The following is a 17,501-nucleotide window of genomic DNA, read 5'->3' on the forward strand; positions in this document are numbered from 1 at the left end:
CACTAGGTTCCATAAAACTTCATATGAATCTTTTACTTGACTTCTCAGCTTAGATAAAACAGTGCAGTAATTCATACTAAATGCAGGGCTTGCAAAACCACTCTGCAGTGCTTCACTAAAAAGTAAGTTTGTTTTCAAGGAGCTGTGGAAATGACTTCCCAGATACCGTGTCTAACAGACACTTTCTATACTTGCTCAACAACTTTCTTTGCCATGTATCTTATCAATCAAAAGCTCAAATGAGGAAACATTTACTACAGCTTAACACAACGACAGATGAATACTCTCACATTCTCTTTTCTTATTTTAATGCTTATTTTAGACATTGAAATAAAAATCAGACTTCATTGGGAATAAATACACCCTCTGCAACAAAGCAAACAGAACCAAAACCCACAAAACAAAAAACATTGTACTCCCATTCACACTCTCAGAGCTACTTGCAAGAAGCACATAGAACAGAGCTTAAACAATACAGTTGCAATTATAAATCTATGCTCTAGCCTATCATACAAAATATGCTGTTTTCTCTTCTATTTTCTTCTTTGCTTTTAATTCAGACAAAACAAATAGATGACTCTTCAGACTGTGTAATCAAGTAGTCTTCAAAATACCCAAAAAATGCTACTTTAAAATATTTCCCCATCCTCCATAGCATAAAGTCTCCTGTACTCATACATACAGTCTATATAATTTCCTTTTATGATATCTTCATAGGTTCCACTTCTTGTTATGAAAACAAAAATAAAAGAAACTACATAGTTTACACGGAATGAAATACACATCCAAACACCTAGAACAGCAGGGAAATAGTAAAAGACTCATAATAAGGGAAGCAAACTCATATACCTCATACACCCCGAGCAAGAGCTGGAAATGGACTTTTAAGGTTTTTCTTATAAAGTGTCAATTTAAATAGAAAACACAAATCTACCTGAAAATCCACTCACCATTCTATCCCCACCATCTCTATACTCTTACTGTGTCTCCCTGGAGCCTGACCCAACCTTTCCCATCCCTTTCCCCAAAATTAACTCTCTACCTCACCTCCTCAATCTTGCGCAGTATTTACCTCCTAAATATCTCCACACTATCCTATAGATGTTCCTCAGGTACAAAAACAACTCTGTACAAACACTTTTAAACAATGCCTAGACTACTCAGCATAACTATTGGGTACCAAGAGAGTTAACAGAAGTAGATAGTAACTACAAAATACGAATTCTGATACTTAGCAGTCTTGCTGTTCATAACAGGAAACACATGGCTACACAAGCTACTGCTTAACTAAAACTAAGACTGCTCACACAAAAAAAGTGTACTAGTATCTAAAGGCTCCATGAAGATAAGTCACCTGTGAGGGAAAACAAAAAAAAACCAAACCAAACCATCCAAACAAAACAAAACGACAACAAAAAAAACCAAAGCCAAAAACCCACAAAACCAAAGCAAAGCAAACCAACCAATGAACCAAACAAAACCCCCACCAAACCACATTTCTTCAATTTAATTTGATTATTACATGGCACCACTCTCAGCAGATCAGTCAACAGATAAATAGATTGCAGTCTTGCAGTGGAAGGCTCTGAAATGCTTTTTGAAAGTGGCTAGGCTCCCAAGTAATAATACAAAACTCAGTGTGGAAAAGAAATTTCCTCAATGTTAAGCATGGGGAAAAAAAAAGAAATACTGTTTTTAAGTATTACTGTTTTGTAAAAATTCATTGTATGAAACAGAATTGTCTCAGTATTATCCTTATTACTTTAGTTTCTTGAATTTGTCTTCTAATGCTTCTAATGCAAGTTTGTCTTCTAGTGGAGAACTCTGCTGATTCTCCAGGTTAGGCTCTATTTTCATTTTATGTCTCTCCATCGTGACTGGAGACTCCAAATACAACTTCAATATTTAGAAATACAGAAGTCTTTTTGCATGAACCATTTCATTACAGAGATATCAAACTCTACCTCTGTGAGAAAAAGTACTGATATTTAGACTTTTCACCCTAACTTGAGACAAAACCAAACGCTGAAATATTCAGAGTTTTTCACAGAACAGAAATTCAGTTTTTTAGGCAAGTCTGCAGAGATCCATTAGAACACACAAGCCTTCACATGCAACAGTATCGCATATACCATACTATCCAGTGTTTCTTCTAGTCTGGTTAGATTTCTGCAACTTGGTTTTGTGAGTTTCCTGGTGATGCAAATGAGGTTATTTCATTTATTTCAAGTGGAACATACAGAGACATTCACAGGATATAAACCCATATACTTTATCCAATAAAGAAAAGAACACTAATGTTGAAGACTTCTTGTGAAAAGTTTTCTGGTGTACAGGGAAATTTCTCCTCTTTATGACATGAAGCATATACTCCAGAAATATTCATCGCTAAAATAGAATTGAACTGTTTTTTTTTTTTTTTCCTTTATGCCACTGAACTCAAGAGATGCTGGATTAAACATAACTGAGAGGCCAAAGTATGTAATATGTAATCACACTCTGAGCAACCCGGTCTAGTGGAAGGTGTCCCTGTCCGTGGCAGGGGCTGGAACTGGATAAGCTTTAAAGTTCTTTTCAACTCCAACCAGTCTGTGATTCTATGTTCCAACCACCTCAGGTTTCTGTCACTTACCTGTGTAAGTAACATGTCCCAAAGCATTGCATGCAGCTGCATGTAACTGAAAAGTTTGCATGTTCCATCTTCTTTTCAATACGTATTAGTTTATAATATGCTTTAGAATATATGGTGACAAGGCAGGTAATAGGTAATTTGTTAACAATACAATAAATTTCTAGCCACTTGTAGCCAATTTCATGTTTATCACTCCAGAAATATTTAACAGAAATCTTGAAACAGATTTTTTTCAAGAGGAACACATTCATTATTTGAATGATACCTGGAAATGTAAGTTTGCAGCCATGGAGAGGTTATTACAAGCTCTATAGACCAGAAGGGCACAGAACACTATTGTGATAGGGTGATGTGGGCACATCCAGCCCAGTGCAGCCCGGTTCAGGTGACTGCCTCCTCCCTTGGGCACTGCTGCAGCCCAGCTCCAGGCCCAGCAATATTCCAGGGACTCACTGGGTCTCTCCCTCTATACCTGTGGAGTGTCCAAGTTTATACCCCGGGGGCTTCTGTAGTCCCAGAGGGGCAGGCAGCAGCTCCCAGAGGCCCTGCTGCTCCCTCATCCCCTCAGGAGCACAGAGGGTACTTGTGTAAGGTTCTAGAAGCCCTGCTGCCTGTTGCCTACTGTGAGGGAGTGCTGTGCATAGCAGGGTTGTCATGGGGATGAGGAAGGACACAAAGGACACATCTCCCAGCTGTGCAGAAATCCTGGACTTAATGGACATGAGAAAAGCATCCAGGAATGGTCACTACAACAGGTAGGCCACTTCCTGTGAGGTGCACACAATACCAATAGCTCACAGTGTAAAACTGTCCTTCAGCTGGCAAAGGCAGGAAAGGGAGAAGGGGTGACCTTTCCTGGCTATAGAGAGGAACAGTTACGGTGCATGTCTGCCATGATGTCTGTGTGGTAAAGGGTTAGGGTGCCCAGAAGGCCCTGGTGGGTGTTAGCCATTATACCAACATCAACCAGAGGACTAGAACAGGTGGAGTGGGAGGTCAGGTACCCTGAGAAATCGTTAACGAACTACAACGCCATTTGTTGGTACATCAGGAGAGTGAGCCCAGCTGTGTGGGCATAGCTGGATTGTGCCATGGCAGGGTGCTGAGCTGGGGGCAGTACCGGGGGGCAACCCAGTGCCACAAGATGCTCTGTCACGGCTGCCTTGCAGTGACAGGGCATACCACAGAAATCAGGAAATGTACCCAAGACGCAGAGCAGGGGATATTTGCTCCTGAAGAGTTGTGGGCTTTTTAAAGGGCATTTACAGATATTATTCTAAAGTTTATTCTAAGGCTCTTAGTGATTTCTTTTGACTTTTTTAACTTAGTCCTACCTCGGTTTTAACGCTTTAACTCGGTTGAACTTTCCCGTTGTTCGCTGAGGGCTCAGACTCGCTTAAGGTCTCCTTTAACCGAGACTCAAATCGCATCAGATTGACATCTGACTGAGCCAATAGAGTTACAAATCTCCTCCCTCCCCGGCTCGGATTGGTCCCAGTTCCGGGGGGAGGCAGGACCTCTGCTCAAACGGTTGGCGCGAGTGCTGTTCGGCTTGCTCGCTATGGAGGCCGTATTGGAGCAGGTGGAGCAGCTGCCCGCACTTCTGGTCGGCGCCCGCTCCGCGCTGGTGCGAGACTGGGACTCCCTGACCCTGGACCGCGCTCTAGAGTGGGCCCGGTATTTCCAGCATGTCCACGACCGCTTCCGCACCCGGCCTCGGCTCCGGGAGGTCCTCGGGCGGCGACTGCGGCGGGCTCAGCCGAGCCTTCCGCTCGGCTTCCCTCACCTGGGCCGCTGTCCACAGCTGCTGGGCCTGGCGCTGCTGGAGAACCGCGCTCTGCCGCCCGCCGCCTGCCGCTGCCTGCTCCGTAGCTTGCTGCAGTTTCCCGGCGAGGAGGCCGGCCCCGAGCCCCACAGCCTGGCACTCCTCGCCCGCCGGAAAGCCGCCTCCCGGTTACTGGCTCTGCCCAGCGGCCTGCCGCGGTCCCCGGCGGATATGGAGCCACAGCTGCAAGCGGAGGCGCAGCTGCTGCTAGGCCGGCTGCGGGAGGAGGGGCCGGAGGGCGAGCCTGCTGGGGAGTCCGTGGGGCCGCCGCGTTGGCTGTCCGCTGTGCTGGAGCAGCTGCCCCTGCCACGGGCCTTCGAGGTGGTGGCGGTGGCGCTGCTGGGGCAGGGGAACGGCGCTGACCAGGCTGGAGACGGGGATGGGGCTGGGAGCAGTCTAGAAGGAAACTGGGCGAGTGCCATAGGAGACAAGTGCGTTGCTGGACCCCTGCTTTCCTGGCTGCTGGGGAACCAGGAGAGGTTCTATGCTTTCTGCCTTTTCCTCCCAGGATCCCTTCTTGCTTCCCTAGCTGGTCACTATTCCCAGTTAAGCAGACCTTATTTGGACCTCTTAACTGGCTGCGGAAGCCATTTGCTCTATGACCCCTTGCAGGGACGGTGGGTTATTAATTGTCCTAACAAAGCTGTCTTGTCCTGGGAACAGTTGAGGGAGCGCTTCACCTGCCTTTGTCAGGTATCTGCAGTACTCAAGGGACAGACACAGGCTGCTCTGAAACTCCTGAAAGCACAAGATGGAGACTTTCAAGTCCGTGGCCTAAGTGTGTGGACTGACTTACTTATGGAAGTAGAGGAATGTCTGAGGAAAGATGCAGAATGTTAATACCTGAATGCAAAAGCAACATGAACACTTCTGAGATTCAGGAAGTCTGCTTAATTCTGTTTAATATGAAACACAAGAAAACTGTACCTCTCTATGTGTTGAAAGCCAAGCATTGTTGTGACTGCTGATCTCGCATTCCTGATTGCATGTGAACTCTCTCAGGGAAGCTTGGTACTTTCTTGTAATAGTGCTGTTAATTCTGATCACCACAGGAAATGTCTTCCTTTTCAGTACTTGCTGCTCACCTAATAAAATGAAAATGCTTTCCTTTTCATATATTGAAGAGTTTTCTGTTTAGAAAATAGTTGAGACATGGTCTTGATAGTTGTCTCTAGCTGATGGAGGCTGACTAAAATCTCAAAGGGAAGGTGGAGTTTGAAATGTGAATACCCGTAATTAAGGGTTAATTTAGTTGTGGTTGTCTTCATTGGCCTGTCTGCTGTGGTGGCCACTTTCATGTTTCTATAGCTCTTGCATTTGACTCAGCCCCTTTGTGTAAGTGCAGGTGAGAAGGAGTCAACTGGAAATCTTACTGAAAACTTATAAAGTTAGAAGGCTTTAGTCGTTGTTATATTATAATATACAAATATTTCCTAAGAAAGCTGTTGTAAAGTGTAGGGTGTTCTGTGTGGTTTTTTCCCCTTTACCATAGCTTGTTGCTGTACTTTTGTTTGGGTTTTTTGTGTTACAGAAAAGTGAGTGGACAGCAAACTTTATTAGATTATTTTCTTCATTCTTTTATGTTTAATCAGTTTCTGTGAACAGAACTTGATCATGGTAGTTTCTATGTTATCTTCATTTAAAAGGAGTATTGTAATGCCGAGGTAACATGTTCATGTATCTTTAGCTCTGAATGAACAAAATTGAACAGTGTGATAAAAGAATAGTTTAGGAAGATGGGGGAAATGTATGTGAATATTGCAAAAAGATGTCTTAATTAATCTTTTATGTGAAGTACCTGTCAGATTTCCTGTGGCCCATATTCCTTTAGTTTCAAGATCAGTTGAGACATCTTCTGTTCCTGAAGTTCCTTTAAGAGGAGTTAAAAGGTGCTTCTGCTTAGAAATTTAAAAAAGCAAATGACATTGAAAAGTGTAAACTGGATTGAAGCTCATTAGAATAATAGTCTGTATTGCAACATAAAATAGTACATACAGCTATGGCAGGTATTTCTGCAAAACTAGAGTGGGAAGGATTTTATGTTTTTTTTTCAATTGGGAACAATTATAAGGGGATGAGCATTGTTTATCTGGGAGAAGAAAAGGCCAATTCTAACATGTATGGAAATAATTAAAGTCATAAATAAGTTCTTATTCTATCCCCTCTTCTAAAACAAAAGAGGCATTCAAGGGTAACACTTTAGATAGAAGACCATGCTGCTAATCTCCCATCAAATATATGGCTGTTTACTTTGGATTCCTTGCTGCATCATGTCAGTGAGGTGATGAAGTTACAAAACTCTGCAGATGAACTCATTCTAAAAGCTACAGCTGTGTCAGTTGTTTTGCTCTTTCTTAAACAGGGATGTTCCCCCTTCTGCTGCTTTTGGTGGTCAGCTTAAAAGACAGCACCATGGCAGTAGTCCTCAGGACTGAGTCAGTATTTTTGTGGTATCAAAAGAAATATGAATGCTGTCTATAGGTGTTGAAAACTGCCCAGAAGTATAAAGCATGAAGTTTGAATTTGGGTTGTCTAGCCACAGTTCCCTGCGTGATGTAGTTTTGGCATTTGGTATGGAAACTCTGCATTTGAGCTTGCTCTTAATGCTTTTAACAGGCGTAAGATTTTCTGTCTCAGAATACTTTTTGCTATCAGAGGTTCCTGGTGAATGATATACCCAAAGGCACTAGTCAAAATCATTCCCTTCTCCCTGGCTATGTGTTAAGATTGAATTTCAAATATTGCAGTAACATTACAAATGTTACAGTAACAGAACAAACCTTATCAGTGCTCCTTCTTCTTTGTGGAGATCTAATGGGGAAAACTGGGTAGAAGCTGCTGGCATTCCTTCTCCTAGTAAGGGATAATTATCACAACTCTGTAAAAACTTCTTTTTCCCAGGTACTTGAGTGTTTGTGACAAATTACAATGAGAGCTAAACCTTGTTTTTGCTTGTCAGGCTAGATAGGTTTCTTAATGTACCCGGCATTTTGACCATGATTTAAGTCTCTTAGCAGCTTGTAATTATTTCTGGGATAAATCTGGTGCTTGCAGGGAGGTTGTACTGGCACTGTTTCACGTCTTGCTTTTAAAAAACTTAAGCTTTCTTTTACAAAATTCAGTTCATGAACACAGATGTCTTCTTTACAATATTATTAAACACCTTTCACTATCTAATGTAACTATGGAATCTTCTACTGGAGTAGTTAGGAAGTAATAGGCTCTTCAGTGTGACTTTAGTAAGAAATTAAAGAAATAATCAGGGAGGGCAGGCAAGAGATGGGCTAGCTTAGACCAAACATGCTTGTTTTCCAATTCTATCTTCCTTACAGGAAACTGAACAGTAAAAGGTAGTTTAGCCTCAGTGAGGCAGAAGCACCTACTTACAGGAATTTCATAAAAACTTTCCAATCTGTCCCATATACATTATAAAAGAGGTGCCAGATCCATGATTACCAAATTCCAAAATCCATATGGCATTTATTGAAATAAGTACAGCAGTCCACATGCCTGTTATTTCAGCATGCTGGTTGAGTTTGACAGGTAGCTGTGCAAATGACAATCAAAATTGTTTGGAACTCAGTTTTTAATAAAAGTGTTAACAGAAAAGGAAAATGTGTGATGTCTGTAACTTCCTTCCTCTTCAGCTCATATTTGTATGCTGAGGATTGCAGTCCAAATTTGAAAACTCTTGACCTGTACCATCTCAACTGTCATTTGAAGGAAGATGTTAGAAATGACAGACTACAGCCTCTTCCTCTATCATCTTCTTCCCTTGGTACTAATAAAGAGAAGCAGATCTCTATTTTCTCTATTAAAATAATGATTAACTGTTTTAACCCTGTTTGTTGTTGGTGAGGATTGTGAAGTGAATCAGGAGGATTTTACTTGCTAAGGTGGATATATTTTGCCCTTTTTTTTTCCTTCAGTAATAAAGGAAAAGTTTTTGCCTTTTCTGCAAACAGTACTGTAACTCTCTGCAAGTGGTATGCTAGGAGATGTCAGGGAACTAAGCTGCTTTTTTCCTATTTCTTCTGTGAAGTTCTCTTACTTTGTAATAACCCTATTAAGGTAAATGTAAAAGAAAACTAATTTTGTGTTCTAATAGTAATTTTCAGTATGTACAGTATGTATCCAGATACTTGAATGAGGATAAATGGTGAAGACTAAATTAATCGCTTAGGAAAAATAAGAAGATTGATACTGTTCAGATGAATATATGATCCCCATTGTGACTGAAAACACATGTGAAAATCAGAATGTCCAGTTGAAATGTTAAGTCCATTAAGGCATTAAAATGAATTCTTGTTTTGCATGGCAGGTTTCTTTCCCCCACCTGCTAGCTAAGTGAATAAGGATCTAATGTTCTTGGTTTTCAGTGATGACAATGAGTGATTTTTATTTATCTTATTTTTGAGTGACACTTTTTAGATGATAAAAACAGAGTAATATTTTGATCACATGGCAGTAGTATTTCCAGGTGCTGTTTAACTAGAAAGCTAATTGAAATTGCTTGGCCTACAAGGTTGCTGGAGAGGGACTTTTCATCAGGGGCTGTAGCAATAGGACAAGGGATGATGGGTTTAAACTTAAATGGAGGAAGTTCAGATTAGACATAAGGAAACAGTTCTTTACTTCCAGATGAGGCACTGGAACAGGTTCCCCAAAGAAGTGGTAAATGTTCTTTCTGGCAGTGCTCAAGAGCAGGTTGAACAGAGCCTTGGGTGACATGGTCTGATGTGAGATGTCCCTGCTCATGGCAGGGAGGTGGGAACTGGATGATCTTAAGGTCTTTTCCAATGCAAACCATTCTACGATTTTAGTTTATTTTCTGCTGTTTCTGAAAAATGGAAGATTTAAAGATAAATTCTAATTCTTGTGACCGGTCTAGATGAATGACCTGTTATAGGGTACCTGTGAAGGCTTCCATACCACTGCCATGCAGAAGGCAGCATAGAACATGGCATGAGAATCATCTGCTTGAGAAGCTTATGTAGTTTGACGGGTAGAGTTAGAGAAAAATAAATAAAATGGACGTGGAGATGGTAAGAAAAGGCAGAAAACTGCTGCCTTGTGGAGGCCCTGGAGAAAGGGTAGATTTCCCATTCACCAAAACTGAGCCTTTGCTGCAGTTGGGGACAGCACTTGGTCTGTGCATGTTGTGATTAAAAAAAAAATAAAAATAAAAGTCCAAGATACTTGATTAGATGTTGGCTCCTCTGCTACAGCACTCAGCCTCTGTGTTCCCTGATGACCACTGCCATCAATGGTTTAACAGGCAGGAATATTAGGGTTGTGAATGAAAAATGAAATTGTGCAGGGTAGGAAATGGTGCTTATTTAAATAGGGGCTGCTCTGACAGAGGTGAGAGCAGAAGAACAAACATCCTATTTTCCCTCAAATAGACTTGAATTACTAGTGTGGTCAGGAAAAGTAGCTTTTAATCAGTTAATAATTAATAGAAACCCCTTTCAGAAGCTTTTTGCTCTCAGTATTTTATCTGTCTCATGAGGGATGAAACATAATTTTGACCAAATGCAGCTATTAGTTATGTGCCTGTACTGAGTTTCAGATTAAGATGACAACCTCACAACAAATACTTTTGTTCTCCCTTACCTATATACTTCTTTAAACATATCAGAAAAAAAGGTATCTGTAGCAATGAACTACATTTATTACCAGAGATAAATACATAGTTAAGGTGCATTCTCTTTTACCGCTTTTCAGATGTAGCCACAATAGGCTGGTTAACATAGCTACTGCTTCAAGTACCAATATCACTTTAATTCCTTGTGTGCCAATACCTAGAAATCACTGATATTACTTTCCCTATTTAGTTATATCCTAGTAGTTTTTCACTGGGGAAGTTCTTTCACGAGTAGAGATCTTTGCCCCTAGAATTTTAATTAGAGTGATTGGCATTTTATTTAGTTAGTATTTTGAATCATCTCTGCTACCACAGAGGGTGGCAGCAGGGTCTCTGCAGAGATGGCCCTAGACGCCTGATCCTGGGGGAAAATCCAAGCTCATGGCTTCTTTCTTGAGGCAGAAGAGATGCAGGGAGTAAATACCCACTGTTGTGTTACCCACTCAGAAGTTTTTTGAAAACTCTCACTGTCTATTTTGTCTCTGCAGTTCTGATCTTACCAGCTCTTTAATGTAGGATCAGGTAATAATATAAGCCGTATCCCCTAACTGTCTCTATCCACAGACCTGTTTTATTAATAATATTAGATATTCAGCTCTTAAATTCCTTTTCTATTGCATGATAAATTCCTGTAGTATTATGTGATCAATTTACTGTAACCCCTAACTAGGACATTTTACCAGAAATGATAGTGGTGTGCACTGAGCAGAGAATATAGCAATCAAATTTTGATTTTCATCTTAAAATGCACCTTCCTATTATATTTCTCCCTCTGGGAAGAAAGTCCAGGATGAATGCTCAGACATAGGCTATTCATAGTGTGTAGCTCACAGAGGCTAATCCCAGCACCTGATAAAGCGTTACTTAAGTTTTTGGCAGTCACCATGAGTTTTAAATCCCACCACAAAGATTCAGTTGGAATGTTTTCCTAGGGATCATTTCCAGAAATGAAATTATATGAACTGCTTTTACCTGCACATTTGTATCCGTGTTCCACTTGTGGCATGTTAGGCTTTATGACTGAGCAGGAAATCATAGTTGTGGTCTTGAGTTTCTGTACATAGTCTTTCTCAACATAAATTTAGCAATAGAAGAAAAAGATTATGTGCTGTCTGTTGTGTATGATAAATATTACATTCTCAATTACAACACAAGACTTACTGTTATATGATCCAATTGTCAGCTAAATGTGTAGAGAAGTACTTGATTTTAATGCTGAATGATTGGGAAGAATTGTGTGGTTTTATTTGTTTTCCTCTCGTAGGAGGAGATAATGAATCCTCTTGAAATACCAGCAGGCTAAAATGTAAATGTAGCTGCTGTTTCCAATACTTACAGGCAGTGAAGTCATTAATATTTCCTTATTAATGTGAAGGAGCCAGGTAAGAACAATTGATTTCTTCTGGGACTTAATTGGACATGATCAATCCCTAAAACAAGCATGACAACAAGGTCATTCATCAGCTGCTTAATGTTGCAATACCCAAAGCTTGCCCTTTCAAACAGGGAAAGATGCCATGCCCTGGGGAAAAGGCTTTTAAATCATTATGCTATTGACAAGTAATTGTGTACCTTTGCCTCTTGCAGCCTCATCATTCTTAATGTTGAGGTGAAAGTTGCTGAGTTCAGGTATTTTATAATTTGCCTTGTAAATGGTATCCCTTTTCAAGCTAAAGTTGATATTATGTAGTAGAAATCTAATGTGTGAAGAAAGCTAAATTTAACAATCAAGTGTGACAGCTGCTTGGGTTGGCCCAAATGTTTGAGAAACATGGCCAGGTTTTGTGTCGTGCCCAAGCAGTTGTGTTCATAACTTTGGAGGGTTGGTGGTGCGCATGAAGATGTGCTTAGCATTCTGTTGAGTTTCCTGCTGGGGTGGAGGAAAGGTTTTTATCTGAAACTAAGGGTCTTGACAGCTACACTGGGATCTTTAGGCACTGGAAGTGATAAGCAATAAAATACCATCTAATTAATGTCTAGATCTATTTTTTACTCACTCTTGAGTAAGGTGATGTTTTATGCTGGCTTCTACCAATGAAATAATCTGACCCATCATTTGTTTATTTAGTTCAAGTTAGTTTGAGCACTGAATTTACTTCCAGTTTGCGTCTTTTTGCTTACAGGTTTGGTTTCCCCCAAATGCACAAGCATCTTTCCCTTTATTCCTCATAAACATGCACAAAAATCTGTTTGGGTTAAAAGATAATATAGCTTAGAGGAATGGCAGCGTGACCCTAGTGCAGAAAATAATTTCTATGTGAAACTCAAATTTCTGCTATTGCAGCAGTCAAATATTTTGCTTTAGTTTAAAAAGAGTTTTATAACCACTTATTGCATGAGCCAAAATTCAACAAGGTGTCAAAACCCCCATAACTTCTACTCATCTTCCAAGCTATCATTTAACCTCACAAGCAGAGATGAGATACAGCAGCAAGAAAAAAGCTTGAAGCAGTTAAAAATTCAGTTTTGTGTAATGTTAGGTTTGTCAACTTAATGGAATTATTTATGAACACTTTTTGTGATTTTTTTTTTTCATTGCTTGCTTGCAGTCTTTTGCAGGGATTTGTTGTGTTCCTAAAATGTCCAGGATGATGCATGAGGTGGTGATGCAGTGCAGAGCTGAGATGAGCAGGAATACGGTCCTCCTGTTAGTACCCTATAGTGTTTTTGATGCTTTTGGGGGGGGGGGGGGGGGGGGCAGGGGGGCTAAGTGTAAGTTTTTGCTGTGAGAGACAGAGCCTGGCTGTGCTCCCAGCAGCAGGCATGCAAACTCCACAGGTGGTGCAGAGGGCAGGTCTAAACTGGGCACGTCATCATTTTTCTTGCAAATGGTATTTACCTTAAATGCCCAAGGAGATAGGTACAGCTAGAGAAATGGTTTATATTGCCAGAGGAGCTCTGCTGCTATTCCTGGAGACAATGTCCTGCTCTTCATTTCAGAGTAAACAAATGCTGAAGCATGTGATAGGACAGTGTGTGATGTGTGAGTTTTTTGCTTTGAATTCACAGAGTTGTGGCAGTACTATTGAGTGCAAGCTGCTGTCATCTTGCCTTCACCCACTGTTGTTCCACAGCAGTCTTTGTGATTTGACAAAAAGCCTGCGTTTATCTGCACAGCAGAACATCTCACCCAAATAAGTGGTTGGGTGCTGTACTAGTGCATGCCCCGGAATTCTGCACTTGCTGCTCGTTGCACCTCGTGGCCCTGATCTTCTCTAAGCGCTGAGTGTAGCATAGAGCACATTGCTCCTCAAGATGAAATTTATTGTAACGTTTTGAAGCGATCATTTCTTTAGGACTATTGGAATCCATCCAGTAAAAGTGAGAAAAGAAGTTCTATCTAGATCAGGTTTAATAGTGCTTCCTTTGGAATGTCATTGGATTTCTGTGGCTGACTGTGATTGAGCAAGGTAAAGTATGAATTTTGATGTGAAATGTAACAGGCATTGCCACCAAAGCAGAAGGTAATGCTGCAGTTGTGTTTGAAAGACCATACGAACATGTAGGGCAGGGGTTCCAAGATAAGGAATTTATACTGTGAACAAATGGTTGTTTCTTTTAAGTAACTGAGGAATGATTCCTAAGGTATTAGCTCTGGTAACATAAACCTTATTTTCACACCTTCTATCTCAGTTGAGTTTTCTAAAACTTTCTCCCTGTCTTTTAAGTTTCTACATATGACAGTTTTTATACCTGTTCATTTTGTGAAGGGGAAAAATGGCATAAATCATTCCTTGCCTGTGTTCTCAGTAATGTCAAAACCATGTGTTGCTGACACTGCCAGTTCAAGACTGTTGTTGGAAACATGAAATAGATTGCAAAGGACTAACAGGAGCAATTTACAGAAGGTGCATTATCCAACCATAGACATGGGCACACTTCAGTCGTCAGTGGACATCTGGTTGCATCTGGAATTACTGCAGTAACTTCAGGTAACTGTGAGAATGCACTAGCCACTAATTACAGCAGGAAAACCTGGACCCTGTGCAGTGCACTGACAAATTGCTCCCAGTGGTATCTAAGCTATTTTGCTGCTGTCATTATAGCCTGTAGCAAAGTCAGGATATTTGAAAAGAGTATAGTGTCTGCAACCTATTAAAGATATTATATCCCTATTTATAGTCCAGTTCCACGAATAGAAAATTCCAACAGAAGAACATTTACTATAGAAATTTTTGAATACAGGGCTTTTAAAGGCAGTTGTGTTCAGTTTATAGGCCAGGTATGTAGAAAAAAAGGCAATTAAAACCACCTTGCTCATTAACCTTTCCGTTCATCATAGAGCACTTTAAGCACAAGAAAGTGATTGCATTTTGATTTGTAATGCTTCAGTGAACTGGCCCTCTTTTCTGTGTATGTGTGCTTTGTATTCGATCACGGCTTCTAAACACTTGCATGTGGTTTTGTTCTACCACGGTTTAACTGATATGATGATCTCTTAAACTCTTTGAGCTCATGGAATCCAGTTGCCTTTTGGCATGAGCTTTGTTCAGTTCTTTTTACATTTGCTTTGCAAAGGTATAATACCAGAAATACATGGCATAACTGCATAACTAAGGTTATGGCTGATTTGTGATGACTGAGGAGACTCAGCAAATGATAAACAACAGCAAAACAAGACCCTGACTGATAGAAAGCATAATTTGACTTCTGCTTTATAAACTGGAAGAAATGATAGCATGATTGTTATCTCTCTATCACTCTTTGAGAATGATGAATACAAATGAACAAATCACCCTTTAGAAGATACCTGTGGTGGGGATGAAAAACCTTTATTACATACAGCTCCCCCAAGAAATGGGTTAGCTGAACCAGAAATTGTTATTTTAACACAATGTCATAGTTAGCAGAAGAGACAGCTTTAAATGTGTTCTGATTCTCAGAAGCTAATTAGAATTCGTGTGTGTTGGTGGGGATTATGTCCTTATGTTCATATTTTAATTTTCTTCCATCAGTAATTAAAAGTAATTGATAAAAACCATAAAAGGTAAAATATTTTTGCTGTCTTTTAGTCACAGAAAAATAACTCATATGTTGGATTAAGTTTTTCCTCCTTCAGCTTTTATGAAGGCATATCCAAATAAATTTAAAATACAGAGCCTCTTAAAATGCAAAGGTTTTTCGTAATCTTGGCAGCTGTGACGCACGATTGTATGATCATGAATCCTTGTCACTACAAAAGCTTCAGGCACAGTGGCATTTCCCTCTTTGTGGTACACATCATGACTTTAGTGTTTGGTGAACACTATACATGTACTTGAGTGAAAAAGTTCAGCTACTTACTAAGGTCTGGAAGGACTTTTTTTCCCAACAAGGTTAGAAGAGATCTTAGGTTTTTATTTCTCTGCATATTTTGTAGTGTGAATTGTCACTGCAAAGGTAACAATGGTGGTTCTTTTGTGTCCCGTTTTGAGCCTGAGTTATGCAATAATACAGCATAACTAAAATGGTTTGGCCCTACTTGAGCAGCTGGTCTCAAGAAGAGGCTTCTTGAAGTGTAATGGTAAAAATTGGATTTTCATATTCTTATTGCCATGCTGTTTGCTATACTTTCAAAATCTATTTTTACCAAATCTCAGTCCATAAGCCTGCCTATACTTCTGGACATACAAATGTTGTTAAAGGAAAAAGAAGAGTGTTACAGCATTTTCACTGAGAATTGTGTTTCTAGATGGTGAATTAGATTTAAATGTAAAGCACACTCACTTGAAAGTTATCAGCCAAAAGTTGTATCTTCCAAACGAATTAAGTTCTAGAGAAAGTAAACAGTGGCCTTATCAGTCCGTGAAGGGAGAACTTGAGTTACAGAGAAATTAAATGACTTGTGCAGAGTGGTAGAGGAGCTTGTGGCATTTGGCTGCTCGATGCAGCTATTTATATTTCTGTGTCTTCTCACAAATGTGTCTTTGCTTAATTAGGAGACCAAAATGTTTTGAATGTTTCACAGCAGTTTGAATGCAACTTTTCAGACAAAGCAAGTAGCCATTTGATATTACCAACAAAATTGCTCATCATGTGCACTGTTGTAGGCTTCATCTAGGTGACTTTCTTACTCCTTTGGCACTTATATAGTAAAAAGTAATTAAGTTCCCATGAAGCAAATGCAGAATGGTAGCTTTTCCATCACAGTCAAATGTTGAAATCTGAATGAATGATGGAACCTGTAGAACTAGTGGCACACTACTGTAGTGAACTGAGAGAGTGACCTGCCCTGAAGGGACAGGGAAAAGTAATAATGTTCGTGTCCCATCTGTCAGAAAGGTGTAGGAGACATTTCTTGTTACATAATGGCTGTCCCATTCCTTGAAATATTGTGGGGATTAGAAAATACCTTGAATAATTTATGTACACCATCTCTATTCTAGAACCATACATTACTGTTCCCACAGACAGATTATGCTGACATTGTGAACCATATGTATGGTTTATGCAGGTAACATAATACTTTCAAATTATATATGCTGTGAGCCAATAAAATTAGTATGGGATACTTATGCAATAGCCTCATAACAGCTAAACTAACAAAGGTTTATAAAATATTTCTCTCCTAATTTTTCATGGGGCAGTCACTGGGTTTTATTTTTTTCCCTTAGCTTTACTAATGAAATGCAGCATTACAAACCAGCTCTGTAGAATGCTGGTGATCTTAGGCATATATGGAATTCCATTCTACTGTCTCCTTCTCAGGCATGAATTTTTAGGATTCAAGGACTGAATTTTCAGCTAACATAGAATTGCTGCAGAGCTGTGACAAGTTAAACCCACTTAGAATCAGGCTTTTTGAGAGAAGAGAATAAAGATGAAAACTTTAAGTACACTTTCTGAGATGGCATTTTACTGTTCCATCAGGATTTATTACTGTAATGGCAGCCTGTATTTTTCCAAATTCCTTACAAACCTATTACTGGCCCATTTCATTCCATTAGGGCTTTATTTCTTTGTTTTGAGGGGAGTTGCTTCCTTTTTTGAGGGCATTCTGCTGGTACAAAATCGTAGAATCATAGAATAGTTAGGGTTGGAAAGGACCTTAAGATCATCCAGTTCCAACCTCCCTGCCATGGGCAAGGACAGTTCACACTAGGCCTGTTGCCCAAGGCTCTGTCCAACCTGGCTTTGAACGCTGCCAGGAATGGAGCATTTGCCACTTCTTTGGCCAGTGCTTCACCACCCTTACAATAAATAACTTAATTATATCTAATCTGAACTTCCCCTGTTTAAATACATCATCTCTTGTCCTATCGCTGAAGTCCCTGATGAAGAGTTGCTGTTTGGCATTGGTCTTGGAAGTATTTTATCAAGACCAATAAATCTTTCCAGGAGTTTATGAAAGGCCAAGAAGATTGACTGTTTCCATTTTATTGGGATTGCTTCTGGGCCTAGAGAGCTGGAGCCAAGAC

The 17,501-nt window shown here is 40.1% G+C and overlaps 1 protein-coding gene across 1 annotated transcript; it reads left to right on the forward strand.

The window, feature by feature from the left end:
* Positions 1 to 4,193: 4,193 nt before the first annotated feature.
* Positions 4,194 to 5,536, forward strand: FANCF (FA complementation group F). Its single transcript, XM_005155181.3, has one exon. The coding sequence runs from the start codon at positions 4,194 to 4,196 to the stop codon at positions 5,295 to 5,297; it is 1,104 nt and encodes a 367-aa protein (XP_005155238.3). The 3' UTR covers positions 5,298 to 5,536.
* The last annotated feature ends 11,965 nt before the right edge of the window (positions 5,537 to 17,501 follow it).

This window comes from Melopsittacus undulatus, chromosome 8, assembly GCF_012275295.1.
Source record: "Melopsittacus undulatus isolate bMelUnd1 chromosome 8, bMelUnd1.mat.Z, whole genome shotgun sequence".
NCBI classification, from domain to species: domain Eukaryota; kingdom Metazoa; phylum Chordata; class Aves; order Psittaciformes; family Psittaculidae; genus Melopsittacus; species Melopsittacus undulatus.